The 19,765-nt window shown below is 40.8% G+C and overlaps 3 protein-coding genes across 5 annotated transcripts; 2 read left to right on the forward strand and 1 right to left on the reverse strand.

Annotated features, from left to right (window-relative positions):
* The first annotated feature begins 1,424 nt into the window (after positions 1 to 1,424).
* Positions 1,425 to 3,919, forward strand: LOC144700690 (Tyrosine transaminase family protein). Its single transcript, XM_078572163.1, has 7 exons — positions 1,425 to 1,759; positions 1,838 to 2,177; positions 2,674 to 2,892; positions 2,968 to 3,027; positions 3,160 to 3,315; positions 3,446 to 3,539; positions 3,625 to 3,919. The coding sequence occupies exons 1-7, from the start codon at positions 1,434 to 1,436 to the stop codon at positions 3,744 to 3,746; spliced, it is 1,317 nt and encodes a 438-aa protein (XP_078428289.1). The 5' UTR covers positions 1,425 to 1,433; the 3' UTR covers positions 3,747 to 3,919.
* Positions 3,920 to 5,886: 1,967 nt separating this feature from the next.
* Positions 5,887 to 10,310, forward strand: LOC144700689 (ARM repeat superfamily protein). 3 transcript variants are annotated; one of them, XM_078572161.1, is made up of 4 exons: positions 5,887 to 5,917; positions 6,003 to 6,092; positions 6,713 to 9,117; positions 9,483 to 10,310. In XM_078572161.1, the coding sequence occupies exons 3-4, from the start codon at positions 6,719 to 6,721 to the stop codon at positions 9,685 to 9,687; spliced, it is 2,604 nt and encodes an 867-aa protein (XP_078428287.1). In that variant the 5' UTR covers positions 5,887 to 5,917; positions 6,003 to 6,092; positions 6,713 to 6,718; the 3' UTR covers positions 9,688 to 10,310. The 3 variants fall into 3 exon arrangements, with proteins under 3 accessions (XP_078428287.1, XP_078428288.1, XP_078428286.1); XM_078572162.1 differs by lacking the exon at positions 5,887 to 5,917 and having other exon boundaries at positions 5,924 to 6,092; positions 6,609 to 9,117; XM_078572160.1 differs by lacking the exon at positions 5,887 to 5,917 and having other exon boundaries at positions 5,924 to 6,092.
* An 8,435-nt stretch (positions 10,311 to 18,745) lies between these two features.
* On the reverse strand, positions 18,746 to 19,696 carry PTAC7 (plastid transcriptionally active7). Its single transcript, XM_078572166.1, has 4 exons — positions 19,539 to 19,696; positions 19,401 to 19,448; positions 19,289 to 19,336; positions 18,746 to 19,184 (listed from the first exon to the last, which is right to left on the reverse strand). The coding sequence occupies exons 1-4, from the start codon at positions 19,602 to 19,604 to the stop codon at positions 18,855 to 18,857; spliced, it is 492 nt and encodes a 163-aa protein (XP_078428292.1). The 5' UTR covers positions 19,605 to 19,696; the 3' UTR covers positions 18,746 to 18,854.
* Between the last annotated feature and the right edge of the window lie 69 nt (positions 19,697 to 19,765).

Consider the following 19,765-nt stretch of genomic DNA (forward strand, 5'->3'; position numbering starts at 1 on the left):
CTGCTAGAGAGAGAGAGAGAGAGAGAGAGAGAGAGAGACAGAGACAGAGAGACAGAGAGAGACAGAGAGCACGAGAGACAGAGAGAGAGGGAGAGAACTAGCGGGAGCGAGGGTGAGACGGAGAGGGCGAGAAAGAGTTTGGGGGAGAGAACAACCGCGGGGGACCAAGAGAACGAGAAAGAGAAGGGGGAGAGGGAGCACGAGAGAACGAGAGCACGAGAGAGGGATGAGAGACAGAGAACTAGCGGGAGCGAGGGTGAGACGGAGAGGAGAGAGAGCGAGGGAGAGAGAAGGAGCAGGAGAGGGGGAGAGAGGTCGAGAGAGAGAGAGAGAGGGCGGAAAGAGAGAGAGCGAGGGAGACAGAGGAGATGAGAGACAGAGAGAACGAGAAAGAGAGAGAAGGCGAAAAGAGAGAGAACGAGAAAGAGAGAGGGGATGAGAGACAGAGAGAACGAGAAAGAGAGAGGGGATGAGAGACAGAGAGGACGAGAAAGAGAGAGGGGGGGAAAGAGAGAGAACGAGAAAGAGAGGGGGGATGAGAGACAGAGAGAACGAGAAAGAGAGAGGGGATGAGAGACAGAGGGCGAGAAAGAGTTTGGGGGAGAGAACGACCGCGGGAGACCAAGAGAACGAGAAAGAGAAGGGGGAGAGGGAGCACGAGAGAGGGATGAGAGACGGAGAACTAGCGGGAGCGAGGGTGAGACGGAGAGGAGAGAGAGCGAGGGAGAGAGAAGGAGCAGGAGAGGGGGAGAGAGGTCGAGAGAGAGAGAACGAGTGGAGAGAGGGAGAGACGATGAGAAGGAGAAAACGGGAAGGGTGAGCGAGGGCGAGAAAAAGACGGACGGCCGGCGACGGCTGAGGCGGCCGGAGACGGACGGCGGCGGCGGCAGCGGCCGGCGACGGGCGGCGGCGGCGGGCGGCGACGGGCAGCGAGGGGCGGCGGCAGCGGGCGGCGACGGGCGGCGGCGGCCAGAGACGGGCGCCCGCGGTGGCCGTCCGCGACGGGCAGCGGCGGCAACGGCCAGCGAAGTCCAGAAGCTGACGTGGAGTCCACCTGGCGTGGATGCCATCGTGGAGTCTACCTGGCTACCAGGTGGACTCCACGTCAGCTTCTGGACCATCGCTGGCAAACAAAAAAAGAAGACGCCAAATGGCGTCTTCTGATTGGCGCGTGCTATATTTTGAACAAAACTAAAAGTTTGTGCTACTTTTTGAACGAAAAACGGAGTTCGTGACGTTTCGTAGAATTTGCCCCACGTTTTACCTAGATGGTCACTCAGATCTAGATAACACGTGTTTTACTTAGATAGCACATGTTCACGAGGAAGCTGGAAGGAAGATAAGATAAAATAATCCGCTCGCCATCCCTGTCCGGAAAGAGACATCCATGATCCAACACATATTATTATGCTCGTTATCTTTTATTGAAAGTGATGGGAAAGCCTGGAGATAACAGACGCGATCTTGAAGCTCAGTCGGCCATGGCGGAGAACGGGAAGGTGAGAAAACAATGGAGATTCGGCGCCAATCCAAAGCTGCTAGACGCATCAAGCCGGAGCATCAAGGGCACTCTCGATCGCCTCTTCTCCGCCGTCGATCCATCAGATGAACGGCCCCTGATCCCTCTCGGCCATGGCGACCCTTCTTCCTTCCCAAGTTTCCGAACCAGCCCAGCTGCAGAAGACGCCATCATCTCCGCCGTTCGCTCCGGCAATCACAACGGCTACAGATCCGCCGTCAACTACCAACCTGCCAAACGGTTCTTACCATCTTACTATCTATCTTACAATCCCGTTCTCCGTTTTCTATCTTCTGATATGTTCTTCCGTTGTTCTAGGGCCGTGGCCGAGTACCTCTCCAGAGATCTCCCTTATCGGCTATCTCCTGACGACGTACTTATAACGAATGGCTGCTGCTACGCAATTGAAGCTGTTGTCGCCGTTCTATCTCGTCCTGGCGCGAGTATCTTGCTCCCAAGGACTGGATATCCTTTCTATGACGTTAGGGCTGCCTTCAGCGGTTTGGAGGTCCGCTACTTTGATTTGGTGCAAGAGAGAGGATGGGAGATTGATCTTGACAGCGTGGAAAGATTAGCAGATGAAGGGACTGCCGCCATGGTTATCATCAACCCTGGGAACCCTACGGGTAGTGTTCTCAGCTACAGCCATCTAGAGAAGGTAATGTACCATTATTGTATGAATTTGCATCTTCTAGAATGGGAACCTCTGTTAGTGTTTTTAGTGTTTACTTCCGTGCTAGAAGCTATGGCTCAAGTGCCTGGTCAGACCTCCTCCTCATCCTTATCAATATGGACATTTAATGTGTAGAGGCCAAGTCTTTATCAGGGACCAGTCCTTGAGTCACAAGTTCATTTGAAGTTCTCATTTCTCCTTATACTAAGGTGTTCTTAGGCTAGCTAATTCAAAAGACTCACTCAAGGAAATGTTTCTACATGTTCACCTCCAACAACTTCTAATTACACCTATATCAGTTTGAGGAGACCAGGAGGAAGATGAAACCTAAGGTGAAAGATAGACCCTCAGATGTCACAAATGTTTCGTTGTCATTTTTGCAGTAAAGCTATAGCTTATAGAAAGGGTGCTACTCCGAGGTCTTTCATTTATTTGGGCAGGATGTTAACATCTAGAAAACTTGTCATTGCTCTTGGATCAGGTTGCGGAGACGGCAAGGAAGCTAGGAATCATGATCATATCTGATGAGGTTTATGGCCATCTTGTCTTTGGGAGCAAGCCCTTTGTGCCAATGGGGGTCTTTGGGTCCATTGCTCCAGTGCTCACTCTTGGTTCTATCTCCAAGAGATGGTCTGTGCCTGGCTGGCGCCTGGGCTGGATTGCTGTCTGTGACAGACATGACATTCTCAAAGAGGCCAAGGTACCATCCACTCCAGTTTCGTGCATTATCAAAGTTTCATGGTACCAATCTTAATCTAATTTTGCACTCTTGAAGATCGTGGATAACATAAAAGACTTCCTCAGCATCGGGTCAGACCCTGTCAGTTTCGTCCAGGTATGATAACATTATTAGATGCTATTATTGCAGGTATTATTCCTAAACTGGGGGAAAAAAACCCTAATACAATGACACAAATACCCATGTACTTTTAATGAAGATTGATCATAAACTTTCATATTTTGCCAGGGGGCAGTTCCTGAGATCATCAAGAATACGTCGAAAGATTTCTTTGAGAATATGGTGTCGTTGCTAAGGCAGACGATGAACATGTGCTTTGATGCGGTGAATGAGATCAGTTGCTTTGATTGCCAGTACAAACCAGAGGGCGCCTTGTTCATGATGGTGAGTGGAAGGAAACTAGGGTTCCTGGAAAGATAACAAACGGAACGGGACGGAAGCGAACCCATCATCCGTTCATCCCAAACCCTAGTTAAAACCCTAATCTTGGAGGGAACTGTCTTTCGTTCTGCAGGTGAAGTTGGATTGGACTTTCCTTGGGGACATTAACGATGATGTCGAGTTCTGCTTGAAGCTGGCCATGGAAGAGTCTGTGATAATCTTGCCAGGTCTGAAACTGAAGAACGCCGATAAATTCTTTAAAAAAAAAAATTTCTGGAAAATCTGAACTGGTTATTGTTCTAAATGTCGCAGGAAGCGCAGTGGGAATGCCCAACTGGGTGAGAATTACGTTCGCTGTGGAACCGGCAGCCTTGAAGGAAGGCATTCAACGTCTGAACGCCTTCTGCAAGAGGCACGCCAAGCAAGAAATATAAAAGGGAGATGGCGGGATAGAATCAAGGCTGATGGGCAACATCGCGTTGACCTCATTTGCTTCTCGGATAGTTTGTACTACAAAAATCAGTTTATTTTCTTGATTGTTGAGCTTAATTAGATGACAATTGCCGGAACCTTATAGTTTTGACTTGGCCATTTTCATGTTTGATTATTTCCCTTTTTGGCCTTCTTTCGTATCAGTCATTTAAAGGAGATAAATGAAGAACAGGGTTGATGGGCGACATCGTGTTGAACACGTTGACCTTGCTGATGCCCTCCTCGGGTCAGAGTTGATTTAATTTATACACACAAAGTCTGTTTATTTGATTGATTGTCCATCCCAAGTTGATTATAATGGCCAGAGTTGCATATCTTCACCTTTACTCATTTCTGGGGGTCTTCTTATCTGCTACATAAGGTAAAAAGAGTGAGAAGCGTGTACAGATTGATAATAGAGAGAGAGAGGGAACGAATGAGAGAGATGGAGAGAGAGTACAGAAAGAGAAAAAGATAAATTTAAAAAGAGAGTGAGAGAAAGGAGGAGATGAGAGAAATCGAGAGAGAATAAAGAAAGATAAAGAAGAAACAGGGATGAAAGGAGAAACAGAGAGAAATAAAAAGTTAGAGAGTGAGAGGCAGGGAGAGAATCAGAGAGATCGAGAGAGAAGAAAGAAAAATAAAGAAGAAAAAGAGAGGAGTAGAAACAGTGATAAAGTGAAAGTTAGAGAGGGAGACAGGGAGAGAATCAGAAACATGGATAGATAAGAAAGAAAATTAAAGAAGAAAAGGAGAAGAGAGGAGAAACAGAGATAAACAGAAAGTTAGAGAGAATGAAAAAGATCGAGAGAGAAGAAAGAAATACGGAGAAGAGAGAGAGAGAGAGAGACAATAAGAGAGATCGGTAAAGAAGAAAGAAACAGATAGAATGAGAGAGATCCGTAGAGAATAGAGAGAGAGAGAGAGAGAGAAGGATAAACGGATAGAAAGAGAAAGTTTGAGATAGAGACAGGGAGACAATAAGAGAGATCGGTAAAGAAGAAAGAAACAGATAAAATGAGAGAGATCCGTAGAGAATAGAGAGAGAGAGAGAGAGAGAGAGAGAAGGATAAACGGATAGAAAGAGAAAGTTTGAGAGAGAGACAGGGAGACAATAAGAGAGATCGGTAAAGAAGAAAGAAACAGATAGAATGAGAGAGATCCATAGAGAATAGAGAGAGAGAGAGAGAAGAAAAAGAGACCATGAGAGAGAGAGTTACAGAAAGAGGAAGGAAATGAGAGAGAGCGCGAGAGACAGCCAGAGTGTGAGAATGAGAGAGACAAAGAGAGAGAGGATCAGAGAGACAGAGACATACAGACAGACAGAGAGATGAAAAAAAAAGAGAAAGAGAGAGAGAGAGAGAGAGAGAGAGAGAGGATCAGAGAGAGAGAGAGAGAGACAAACAGACAGACAGAGAGATGATCAGAGAGATAGAGACAAACAGAAAGGCAGAAAGATGAGCAGAGAGAGAGACACAAACAGAAATACAGAGAGATGATCAGAGAAAGAGATAAACAGAAAGGCAGAGAAATGACTAGAGAGAGAGTGAGACAAACAGAAATGCAGCGGGATAATCAGAGAGAGAGATAGACAGAAAGACAGAGAGAGAGAGAGATGATCACAGAGAGAGATAGACAGAGAGATAATCAGAAAGATAGAGAAACAGTGAGAGATAACCAGAGAGAGAAAGATAGAGAGAGACTTTGGATGCTGGCTGAACTGGACAGGAAAGTTACTTGAGTATAAGGAGAGAAGCAGACAGGCTAAGTAGACCGATGGCCCAGCCCATGTGATCAAACTACCCAATTGGACAAAAATTCCAAGAACTCATCCTGTCCGTCCAATTTTGATCACACCCAGTTCACTAACTTTTAAGTTTCCAGCAGTTTTTTTTAATTATTATATAAAATAATTTACATCTTCTAAGGAAGTCGTAGGCCCAAGTGGGCTGGTACTGGGCCAGGTACAAGCTGGGTGGGTAAAGGATGACGTCATAACCCTGTGCCTCTCACTTGTTTTTTTTTTCAAGGACAAGGTATTTTTTTATTAGATTTTTATAAATTCTATTTTATTTTTAGGGGGTATTTTTCGGGGAGTGGCGTGGGTGCTGGAAATCGACCAAGGCAGAGTGAAGTGGGCAAATCTCGCTTTACAATCGTCGTCGTCGTCTACTTGACTTGCTAAGAACGTCTTGCGTTGTTCCTCTTTCTTCTTCTAGGGTTTCGCTAGGCGCGTCTCGTTGGGCAGGAATCCACTACGATAAGCGATCGACGGTGGGACGCGTGCCGATCGAAGGCTACGCTAGTCTGTATGTGCTTTTTAATGCGACCCTTTTCCCCAATTTTTATTTTTTTTGATGTGGGTGCTCGGGGGGTTTTTGTGCTGGGGCGAATTCATCTGGGTCAAGTTTTTCGCCTTTGATTCGTTCGTTGATGGCTGAAATCTCGAGTTTTCTCGACGGGTTTTCACGGGTTCCTGCCTCCTCGATTGGGGATTTCGGTATTTGTGTTGAATCGTCGAATTTTTCTTTTGGGTTCTCGAGTATGTGACGCGAAGATTCCCTTTCCCTCGAGCTGGTTTCCAATTTTTTTGTCAGCTTCGATTTTGTAATGATTTCAGCAGGGCGGATCCGCATCAGGGGTTCGCGCATCATTGATTAGCCAAGTTTCAACTTTTTGCAGGAATTTCAGATCTTTGAATGGTTTACCTAAGTTTTTAATATTTTTCGCGATACGAATCAATCTGCAAGTCTTTATTTTGATCCTCTTGAACTTCCAAGTGCTTGATTCCCTGTTATTGATAATAATGCGTTTTTGCTTCCCAGACTGTTCAAAAATTGTTTACGAAGTCAATTCAGAAGAAGAAAAATCATCAAATTAATAAGAACGAAGGTTCATTTAATTGGTGCGCTGATCTTCTTGTCCTCAGTCAGATATGGCGATGGAGGTGACCCAAGTCCTGCTTAATGCTCAGTCAGTGGACAGCGCAGTCCGTAATCTTGCTGAGGAGAATCTGAAGCAATTCCAGGAGCAAAACCTTTCTGCCTTCGTCCTATCGCTCTCCACTGAACTAGCAAACAACGAGAAGCCCGTAGACAGCCGAAAACTAGCCGGATTAATCCTGAAGAACGCCCTTGATGCCAAAGAACACCACAGAAGACTGGAGCTCACGCAAAGATGGTTATCTCTTGATGCAGCCATTAAAGGCCAGGTCAAAAGCTGCCTGATGCAAACACTCTTCTCCCTCGTCGTCGATGCCCGATCCACGGCTTCTCAAGTCATCGCCAAGATCGCCAGCATTGAGCTGCCCCACCAGCAGTGGCCTGAGCTCATCGATTCCCTTCTCGCCAACGTCCACCAGCCGCAGCCTCACGTCAAGCAGGCCACTCTCGATACTCTAGGCTATCTCTGCGAAGAAGTATCCTCCGATGTCGTCGATCAGGATCAGGTGAACAAGATTTTAACAGCAGTTGTCCAAGGGATGACTGTGGGAGAGGGCAACAGTGAAGTGAGACTGGCGGCGACTCGGGCCCTGCACAATGCCCTCGGCTTCGCCCAGGCCAATTTCTCCAATGACATGGAAAGGGATTACATAATGAGGGTCATCTTCGAGGCCACGCTCTCGCCGGAGGTGAAGATCCGGCAGGCGGCATTCGAGTGCCTCGTGTCCATTGCCTCAATGTACTACGAGAAGCTGGCCTCTTACATGCAAGATATCTTCAGTGTCACGGCTAAGGCAGTGCGGGAAGACGAAGAGCCAGTTGCTCTCCAGGCCATCGAGCTATGGAGCTCAATCTGCGACGAAGAAATCGACATTCTTGATGAGTATGGTGGAGAATACTCCGCAGACTCTGATCTGTCATGCTTCTATTTCATCAAGCAGGCGCTTCCCGCGCTGGTTCCTATGCTGCTGGAGACGCTGCTCAAGCAAGAGGAGGACCAGGACCTTGACGAGGGTGCCTGGAACTTATCCATGGCTGGTGGGACCTGCCTCGGCCTTGTGGCACGGACGGTCGGAGACGACATTGTCCCTCTTGTGATGCCCTTCATCCAAGAGAACATTGACAAGCCAGAATGGAGGAGGAGGGAGGCAGCGACCTATGCCTTTGGCTCAATTCTGGAGGGCCCATCCCCCGACAAGCTCACAGACATCGTCAAGCATGCACTGAGCTTCATGCTTGCAGCTCTGATGAAGGACCAGAACAACCAGGTCAAGGACACCACAGCGTGGACTCTCGGTCGAATCTTCGAGTTCCTCCATGGCTCAGCCATGGATGCCCCAGTTATCACCCGCGAGAACTGCCAGCAAATCCTCACTGTGCTTCTCCACAGCATGAAGGATGTGCCCAACGTGGCAGAGAAGGCCTGCGGTGCGCTTTACTTCCTTGCCCAGGGCTACGAAGAGGCCGGTGCTGGGTCCCCTCTGTCTCCATTCTTTTTGGATATTGTCCAGGCCCTTTTGGCGGTGACACACAGGGAGGATGCGGGGGAGTCGCGGCTGCGAATGGCAGCGTATGAGACGCTGAATGAGGTGGTCAGGTGCTCGACCAGTGAGACAGCGCCTACGGTTCTTCAGCTAGTGCCATTGATCATGGCAGAGCTGCACAAGAGTCTGGAAACGGCAGCAGAGAAGCATGGCGAGCTGCAGGGCCTCCTCTGTGGATGTTTGCAGGTTATCGTTCAGAAGCTCGGGTCTGCAGAGCCATCCAAACAGGCCATCTTACAGTATGGAGACCAAATGATGGATCTCTTTGTCCGGGTTTTCTCTTCTAGAAGTGCAGCTGCACACGAGGAGGCGATGCTTGCCATTGGAGCTTTGGCTTATGCTGCCGGCCCGGCCTTCATCAAGTACCTGCCCGGGTTCTACCCTTATCTTGAGAAAGGGCTGCAGAACTTTGAGGAGTACCAAGTGTGCTCCATCACAGTGGGCGTAGTTGGGGATCTTTGCAGGGCACTAGAGGACAAAATATTGCCTTTCTGTGATGGAATCATGACCCAGATTCTCAAGGACTTGTCCAGCAGTCAGCTTCACCGCTCGGTGAAGCCGCCAATGTTCTCCTGCTTTGGGGACATCGCCTTGGCAATTGGAGAGGGCTTTGACAAGTACTTGATTTATGCCATGCCTATGTTGCAGAGCGCAGCCGAGCTTACAGTGCGGGTCACCACAGCAGACGAAGACATTCTCGAGTTCACCAACCAGCTCCGCAATGGCATCCTTGAGGCCTATTCAGGTATTCTACAGGGGTTTAAGAGCTCTGCCAAGGCCCAGCTGCTACTCCCCTTTGCGCCCAACATTATTCAGTACCTGGATGCCCTCTATCTTGACAAGGACATGTGAGTTTATGTCTAACTCAATCTCCATCTCGGCATATATGTTCCCACCTGAATTTATCTCTTCCTGTGTACATCTATATCTGTATCGATCTCATTCTCAAAATCTCTATCCATGACTGAATCTCAATTGAATCTGAATCTGAGCTGCTTATCAATACATATCTCAATCTAAAAATCTCTATCCATCTCTATATGTCTATCTCGAAAACTCAGTTTCTATTTGTATCTATATGGCTGTATCTCTTGCTCTATTCTAAACTCAATCTATTTTTGTGTCTCTATTTCTATCTTTAAAATACTTCTACAGTGAGGAGGCTTAAAGAGTTTTTGCATTTATCATCCGTCTGTTGTGTGTTTGTGAGCAGGGATGAGGTGGTGACAAGGACGGCAGTGGGAGTGCTGGGGGACTTGGCTGATACGCTGGGTCGTGCCGTGGGCAGCCTGATTGTCCAGTCTGTGGCTGGAAAGGACTTCCTCGGCGAGTGCTTGTGTTCCACCGATCACCTCATCCGGGAATCTGCTGACTGGGCCAAGCTTGCCGTAGGCCGGGCCACATCAGCCTCCGGCTGACAGGGCGTCCAATTCAGGTCTCTCCGAGCTGCATATGTGTCGGGTCAGTCTGCATCGGTCGTCATCATGCATTGGTTCTGGTCCGTTTGGACCAGGTCGGGCTTCTCTGGGGAGGGCCCAAAGAAGGTGCACTCACAAGGGGGGGGCAAGGGATGAACAGAAGGGCCCCCGCTCCTCGTCAGCATCGGCATCTGCATCGGCATCATCATCATCATCATCATTATCATCATGGCATTTCATCCGCGGCTTTGTCCATGAATCAAGGCAGCGGGCCAGCCCTGAAATCCCATCTGGGTCATGCATGGGTTTTTAGCGGAAATGCAGGGCTCTGTTTCATCTTCATCTTCATTTTCTCATAGGCATGTAGATGAACTCTGCCTCCCTAGTTTTTTTTCTTTTTATTTTGTCCCCGAATTTTGGGAGGATAGAGGTATCTTGCATGCATCACGAGTTGGTTGTCTTCAAACAAAGTCAATATTGCAGTCCGGGTATTTACATCCACATGAGGGTTGCATCATGAGGAGAGCGTGGCGCATCAGTTCTGGGATTTTTTATATTGGACCTCTGTTTATAGAGCGTTGCCTTCTGTCTTCGCTCAATAAGTTTACAAATTATATTTTTCATACTGCCAGGCTTCTTACACCTCTCACCCTCTCCCCTCCCTCTCCCTCTCTTTGTGTGCATGTGAGACGGTATTCCACTAAACCTCTAAATGAGTCTTCATAATGTCAAAAAAATCTATTTATCATTTTATAAAAATAGTGTTGTCTGTATTTTTGGTAAGCCTCTCTGGTTGAACAATGTAATTGTATTTTTTGTTTAAATGTAAATCATTTTTTATACATTATAGTTCAGTGAATATGACGTTGATATCACACGATTACTTTCTGTTTAAATTTTTTTCTAATCCATGTATAACTTTTTGAAATTAATCGAACGATTAACTGATATCTTATTATTTGAATGTCTGTTCACACAGAAATCATTCTTTTCGATGAATTTCAACTTTTATGTCACCATTATAAGCTTCAAGATAGTTTGTAAATACGTTTTTAAAACTCTATCTAACCATTCAAACATCCACATAGATATCTGATTTTTTCATCACTAATTGATACTTTTAAGACACCACTGAATGACTTATGTATTTAAGTTTGGCATCAGAGATATATATATATATATATATATATATATATATATATATATATATATATATATATATATATATATATATATTGCTATTCAAAATATACTTTTATGCTTTCACAGATGAAAGTATTAGTCCTGTGGAAGAAACCATTTTGTTGAAAAATTCACGGTCTAAATAAATGTATCTTTAAGAACTTTTTACCAACTTCAAAGTCAATTCAGTCTTTTTACCACAGATAAAAATTACTTATCATCCAGGGATGGGCCCAAACTCTGTTTTTTCGTATACTTTACAATTGCTTTGTGTAAATGCTGATTCAGACTATCCTGAACGTCAACTTAGGAAACTTTACTTTTTAACACCCTGAGACAACATAAGTACTTGCTGGAGTATCAAAATTTTGGTAGGAAATTTCATAAGAGGGGAAAATGGTGTGAGATGTAATCGAGATCAAACATGTCATAACTTATTAGTTCTTAAGCTAGCTGGTCCTACATGCCATTTGTGTGTGTGACAACCCGTTTATCTTAAGTTTTTGACAATCCTTATTTTTTCAATCCAACAAGGCCACACACAAACCTATATCTGCATAGTGGAAGTTATGGTCTAATGGGCTATGTGGCATGATTCGAACCATGATCTGTACAAACTAGTCCATGATTTTGACTCAATCACTTTAATATTCACAATAAATATTCATTGTCATGTATAAATAAATATAAATATAAATACTGCATGCACATGTAGATCATGGGATCACCAATGACATAGTCTAATGCACAACCGAAGTAGCCTCTATGCATCCTGCAAGCCACAACATTTAAGTTTCCATATCAGTGTCTTTTATAATGATCCTTAAATCTATTTGGTGCTGCTAACGTCAAATTAGATTAGTAAAGTTATGCTTTTACACTTAATTTCACCAAATATTTTAGATTTGCACTAGAATTATTCATCATTTAAGGATAAAATGATAGGTTTATGATTTATATTCCTAAGCTTTATTTGTATATTTTATTGATTTTTGAGACTAACACCACTTGACTCTTTAGAGTCTAGTGGATTTCTCACATCTTCTTGGAGCGTTATTTGATAAACAGGACATAGGTAAATATAATAGTGATGCAAGTCGGACAGGAAGTGGTGTTTCCAGTGGCGGACGGGTGAGTAACGCATAAGAACCTGCCCTTGGGAGGGGAACAACAACTGGAAACGGTTGCTAATACCCCGTAGGCTGAGGAGCAAAAGGAGGAATACGCCCAAGGAGGCTGGAGTATGAATATAAATATAATTGGTGACTGAGTTTTCATGCGATAGAACTGCCTTTGACTTCTGTACACGTCGAGTTCTTCGTAATCATATTTTACTCCCTCTTACACCAATGAATGTTGAACGTTTTTATTTTATTTTTATTTAATTCATAGTTGTTATATTTATGTTAGATTTATTCAAATCATATGTTATTTTTATTTTTAATTTTTGAAAGAAAAAACTCAAATTATTAATTCAAATCAATTTATTCTAATAAAAATAAAAAGTTCAGTCACCAATTATAATTAGTTTACTTATTCTATTAGTATAATTGTTATCTTTATCCCACATAAAGCTAAAAAAACTAACTTATCTTATAAATATAAAAGACTAACTTATCTTATAAATATGAAAAGTCAAATCACTATAATGAGCCTTCGTCAATGGTTCAAAAAACGTATTCCATAATTATTTTCAATAAGCGGTTTACGTTATAGAGGAAACAATGTATATGTCAGATTATAAATTAACTAGTTATAGTGAGGATCTTATATATTTTTGGCTGCTCACTGCACTTAAATGGGATTAACCTAGAAAGTTCATTTTTTCTGTGATTGGGGTGAACAAATAACCAGATCAACTCTGAACTTAAGGAAGTCGAAGAGTGAAGACTGACTGATTGAACCAAAAATGGTTTTTTGAGATACAAATGGGAAGAAATGAGAAATCAGTCACAATAAGCCCATTAACAGATAATGAGAGGAGGTCCAATACACAATAAGCCCATTCTAGAAGTTCATTCAAGCCATCTTAAAGATCAGATCAATTAAAGGCAAGAATTGTGGAACTAACCCACTATTTGAATGATCTATTTTCAAATTTGAGAAGGAGGGCACGTGGGTCTAGGCTGGAAATCAAGAAATCCTAGCCCTCCATTCCTTTGGGAATAATCCAATGTCTGGGAGAGTTAGGCCACTTCTATTTCTTCTCTTCTCCCCTCTCTTTGTATCTTATCTTGTGCATCAGACTTCTTTTATCCATTATTTTTCTACAAGAGTGTGGGAGAGAGAGTTCAAGGGTGATCAAGATTCTTGGAGAAAGAGCACCACTTGGCCCTTGGGGGAAGTGACAACAAGATTCGTGTGATCTCCTGAATGTTTGATTTCAATTTTCCAATTTTATCTAGATAAATATTACTGAGGATAGCCTAGACTTTAAGCTTTTCAACACATCAAATGGCATTAAAAAGCTCCTCCTATAGCAAACGTTACAGCGATTTTAGTCCACTACTCATTTTTGCCACAATTTCACCTCGGAAAATGCAGCCTAAGGTTCTATTTGTTTTTAAAGTTTATTTCTTGTCTTATAAATTTTTTTCAAAATCATAATAAATTATTAGAAGTTATAATAAAAAACATAAATACTTGTTTTATTTATTTGAAATAGTTTCTATCATTAGTTTATTTTCTCTTTAGAAAATAGTTTAAAATCCAAAAATATATAAAATCACCAAAGAAATTTATTTCAAAATATATTTGAATTACAATTTAATCTCTCACTACCTTATCCTTTAGGATTCGACGCTTACTTACCCTATTCTATGTAAGGAAAATTTTATAAATATTGTTACATAAATCAGAGCCTTAAATGACTTATTTGCCCCAAATTTGGGTTTATGAGGTGAATTTTTATAATTAAATTTATATGTAAATACATTATATATATGTGTGAAAAAATTAAATAGGTATAAATTAAATGATTAGATTTATTATTTTTATAAATGTAATACAAATGTTAATAAAATAATAATATGTATTTTATCATACTCCCTTATTTTTATCATTATATCTTCTAGGAATTATTAAGTAAAATCATAATATTTTCACTAGGCTGTAGTACTTCTAATTATCTTAACGTTGATGTGAGTTAGACTTCATAAAAACATATATTTTGTTGGTAATCATGGCTTCAATATACTATATCCAAACTCGATTGCATATCAGAATATTGGAACAAAAATGTATCTAAAACCAAAATCATATATAAAACTGAAAAAATCACCTTTCTAAAGGCTTGATTCCAGGATTTCTTGGTTCCTTGAATTACAATCTTAACGCCATTCAGATGTTTCCTCTATAAATATCCACATGATTTGTACAGCATGATATTTCCTCTTATTTCCCCCAAAACTTTTTTGTCAGAAATTTAATTTCTTCTCCATAGAATCTTACAGGAAGAAATACTTTGGAAGAGCAAGAGAGTAAAGGGGAAGGCACTGAAGATGACTCACATGATATCAAATGAGGGTGTCCCCCTCTATTTATATTTTATGGAAGAATTTCAAAAAATTCCCAAGGAAAAATTTTAAAAAGTCTCCATCCTTACTTAAATTTTAATAAAAATACTCAAACTCAGATTATATCCATCAACAGCTAATAGTCTTATAGGTGTGACCTTCTAGGTCCATGTATCAATCTAGTTAATGAATTTTACGACCGATTAACCTTTATTGGCAAATCTTATTAATTGACTATATCAACATATAGTATTAACCTAATTGGTAGGTTGAGTTCCAGCCTATGAGATTCCTAGATATGTCTCCTATAAACTCTCTCATATAATCTTTGCCATCATCAATTGCCATGTACAAGTAATACTTCATGTGAGTGAGACTCATAAATGGCTTAGGATAAGTGAGCGTATGGGATTCCTAATAGTTCATTTTAGAAAAACCAATGGATAAAACCTTCTCTAATATTTCCTCGTCTAGGTATATAACTGCAATTTCTTTTGTGGGTCATTATTCTCGTCTAGGTATCTAACTCCCCCCTTGGCCACACAATCACCTTTAGACAATTTTTCTTCATTTGAGCTTGGACAATTAGGAATCTCGTGGTTAGAGAATCATAGTCAAAAACATAACTGTGAATCCATAAGGGATCTTTGGTGTCTTAGGTGTAATTAATACTTACAAAACCGTTAAATAAATCAAAATGATTGGTATTTAGGTTTAATAACTTTCAGTGTTCATACAGATCAATCAAATTTGTGAACTTTTCCCCTTAAGAAAACCAGCTATCTTTCCTTGAATGCCTCAATACTAATGGCTATCCAACTGGCTAAAGTCAGCACATTGGAAATATTAGATGATGTTATTATTTCCAAGATTTTGATGTCATTCTTGAGAATCCTTTGAATATGAATATGTAGAAAATATGTTTAAAGACAAATGATTTCTGACGTAATCATAAGCCACTGAATCATTGCATGTATTCAAGGTCTTCAATTTTAACCATTTTTCCTGCATTAGCTTTAATATTTGGTACCATTTCATATTGAACAAGATGTGGAATGTGCTATAGGCTTATATGCCACATATATCTTCAAGAGATTCATACTCAAAAAAATTTCCAATTATTGAATAAGGTATTAAAGTAATTTAGTATATTAAAGGGATGTGCCTTTTACAACCTTCCCTTCAAAATTAATCAAATTGAAATTTTCTCTTTGATTTGAATATTGATTATCAATTCTAAATTCTGTCACTATGTCCTGAAATACACAATCCGTTGTCATTATCCTTGAATTAGAAGAGAAATTTTTAAAAATATTTTTTATTTTTTATCATGCATTCATAATAGAGTTCAAAGGTCGAGAACTTTTAGTTTTGGTCTCTATGATATACACTTCTAGATGTTCATTGCACACTCGATACCCTAATATGTATCATATTTCTTATCAAACACATTTATTTTTATTTTTTTAAGTTATGGTTCACCTTATCAATTACATCAATTTGGGATTCACAGCTTTACCAAAATTTTATACCTCTTTTATTTTTAAGAAAAAATTCGACCGATAAAAGAAGGATAGAAAATTATTCTATGCAACTACTCATAGTGAGATCTGGGATATCTGGAAAGAAATTGAGACACTTTTCTCAACTAAAAAACTACATGTTTGGCTAATTATTTTTAAATGAAACTATAAATAAAAATCAGTATGAATACCAATGAAAATAAAAAAAATACAAATATAATTATCAATAAGAATACCAAGAAATATACAAATATCAGTATAAATGAAAATATAAATAAATAATTTTTTGGGAGCTCTACTTTTAGTTCAAGTATAATCATTAACAAAACTTTTCTCAAAACTTTTCATTTCTTTGAAAAATATTTAGTATTAAAATTATATTTATATTCATATGTGTATTTGTGTATTCATGTTTAAAATAAAAATACAAATGTATTTATATCAATTTAGTACTTAGTTTTCAATTTGTATGAAAATGTAAAGTTAAATATAAGGACAAAGGACTGTATAGAAGTACACTTGCCTTTGATTTTGTTGTGAATTTGTATGAAAATTGATTTTTTACCTTATAAAGTTTATTTTTTAACTCTTTTAATATATATTTTTACTTTAGTTTTGAATTTTACTTTTCAAATTTTAACTTATATGTTGACAAGATTATAGGTTTTAACAAACCGAAACTGGTCTTTAACCAAACTGAGGCCATAACAAAGATTAGGTTTAGGTTTAGATGTCAGCAGAAAATAATACCGAGACAAAAACTGTCATTCTCTACTTATAGTTATATACCTCAACTTAAATTCCATTTAAACTAGAGATATAACTACTGGATAATAATGATCAAATTCCATAATGCCCATCCATGAAATACCATCATGGATTGTGTATTGAATGTTAATATCCATGATTAGACCTAAACCCCTTAATACATAAAAAGCAGTTCTCGTGCTTATTTCCCCAGTTCCCTGTGAGATTTACACTACTAATTGAGAGGCAATGTCTGTTTTGATTTACTTATCTTGATAAATCACTTGGTTTTGTACTTAGGGTGTACTGTATGCATTTTTTATAACATCTTGAAAAATTGTTTTCTTTCCCATGTTCTTAATGCATAAGAGAAATGACTCATGTTCTTACTGCATAAGAGAAATGAGATAACCTAAATTCCAACACGAAATATGGAGTCCCAATTCATGTAAAAATAAAAATAAGAAGTGATGCTCCACTTTTTGTGATGTCCTCAGAAGTGGTTCAGCTACAAAGTTTTAGACTTGTGAGCAAAAACTTATGAGCAAATGCAGAAGCAAAAAATGATGGTCCTCTGAATGAAAATCATCTATCTATCCCAAACTTAGAGATAAGGATAAGTAGAAGCTGATGTCAACTCCTCGGGTAGTGCAACAAGAAGATTCAAGTTGAGTGTGTATGAAGGTGAGGGTGTTTTTTCCTTTGAGAAACGACTCTAGTTAGTGAACATTTACTCAAATGTTTGCCCCTACTTTGAATATGAAATCAGCACCTGCACCTGACTCAGAAACTTACCAAAATCAAGTCATATACCTTCAAGAGGTCATACGAGTTAAAAATGTCTGCTTTACTTCATTCAGCTCATGGTGAACCAGCACTTCATGTCCAGAATATCTAAAAATGAATAAAGAAAGACATTTCTAATACCATCACATTATTATTTTGTGCCTAATACTCTCATTATTATGAAGATTTGAAATTTTAGTCTTCTAATGGCATGATTTTCTTGCCACCAAATTATTGGCACCTCTCTTTCTCACTCTAAGAACCATTTTCTCCACTATATACACTATTGTATATATATATAGTACACTCTCAATTGTGCTGAATTAAGGATACTGAGACAAACAAGAGTTGGGTCCAAAGCCTTGTATGAGCATCTCACTCTTTCTTTGAGTCATATTTACAGTTCTGCAGGATTAAGATAGGATATAGACAACCTGGCCAACAACCTGAATAGGGACCTACATAGGAGACCTATATAGGCACTGTATACAATATCTGACAAAGGTCATGACTATGCCTACTCTCCTACATGACCAACGCTTCTGGGGATTGGAAACCTTTTTCAGGCATCCAAGGCCTACTCCATGATCTGCCAAGTAGACATGGTCGTTCTGTTCTGTTCTTTTCAAATGAACGAAAAATTCGCACAAAAGAACTGCACAGGGGTTTGTTCGTTGTTCTGTTATTTTTTGTGCGAAAATTAGAACAGATGTTCGAAAAATTCGCACAATACGAACAAAATTTGCACAGTTCGCACAAATTCGCTCATTCGCACAATTCGAACAAAATTCACACAAATTCGCACATTCGCATAATTCGAACAAAATTCGCACAATGGGTAAAAATTCGCACAATTTGAACAAAATTCGCACAATCTGAACAAATTTCGCATAGTGTTCAAAATTCGCACAAAATTTGCACAATTCACACAAACCGAACAGCACACAGATCTGTGCGATGTTCTGTGCGAATTTGATTCTGTTCTATACAAAAATCCGAACCAAATGCACAATTCGCTCCAATTCACACAAAGCGAACAGAACGACCATGTCTACTGCCAAGTCATGATTGTTGTATGGATTTTATTTCGGTTTTGGGCGTGGACTAGAGCAATCTGTAAGTAAATTAAGACATTACCCCCGCTCCACGCCTATATTAAACTTTAACATAAATGAAAACCCCCTTAGCTGGCGTCCTAAACACGACCGAATCAGTCTAAGATCTAGACCCTAGGGTTGGTCATACCCAGCACCGTGTTTTTGCCCATCATATAAGTACAATACAGGTGGAATGAGAGAGATAGGGTTGAGCAAACTCTATGTCTCTGTTATTTAGTCATATTCTCCATTTTGCAGGACTAAGATAGGATGCTGAGTACAGACTTGAAGAAGGGATAGATAGATAGATAGATGGGTCAAAGGTCTAGTCTGAGATAGGCTGGCCCAGGCTTGAATGGGTCCTCCTCAATGTAGCCTTCTGAGCGAGGGAACCCAGCGTCGTTCATCCTGTTACTGAGAACATGGAGAATAGCCTTCTTTCCTCCATACTCATCAGGGTTTGCCTGCACATACGCCGTCGCCTCTGCCGCCACCTCGTTCACAAAATCAAACCTGTTCTCCTCCGACAGCATCAACTTTGCAATGTCCATCGACATAATCTTCCCACTTTCTCTTATCTTCCTCACCTGCTCCTCCAAAAACGGAATCCTATCCATCTTGTATCTCACCTTCTCGTCCTTCTTCGTCTGTCAAATCCCATCAATTCAATCATTCAAACGTGACCCATCAGAAAAAGATTCAAAATTTGCGCGAGAATCGAAGAATCAAGGTAAGAGATTGAAGGGCATACCAGTTTTCTGCGCCTCCATACTCTCTTCTCGTTCCCACCGGAAGTTTCCTGAGCAAAGCCAACGATTTAGAGAAAGAAAAACTCTTAAAACTGGAAAAAAGAGGAAGATTACCTTTGCCCTTGCGGAGAGGACGATGAGTCGAGAACGATTCTCTGCTCTCTGTCAAACAAGATATTCATTAGAGAATTCACAGAAGGCAGAGAAAGAAAGAGAGAGAGAGAGAGAGAGAGAGATGTAGAGAGAGAGTACGGGTTTCGAAGGATGGAGCTGAAGAGGAGGTTGACGGCAGAGACATCCGGAGAGAGAGATAGACATGGCGTGAAAACCTCGGCAGAGAGATGGAGAAATCCTCGTCTGGGGATGGGTGGTGAAGGAGTTGGTATTTTCTGATGGGCATAAGATAATTTTTAAAGAGAGGTAGCCCAAAAAACAAAGATAAAATTAAGCCCAAACACTCAGCCCACATGACTCCATGT

Source organism: Wolffia australiana, chromosome 3 (genome assembly GCF_029677425.1).
Source record: "Wolffia australiana isolate 7733 chromosome 3, ASM2967742v1".
Taxonomy (NCBI): Eukaryota; Viridiplantae; Streptophyta; class Magnoliopsida; order Alismatales; family Araceae; genus Wolffia; species Wolffia australiana.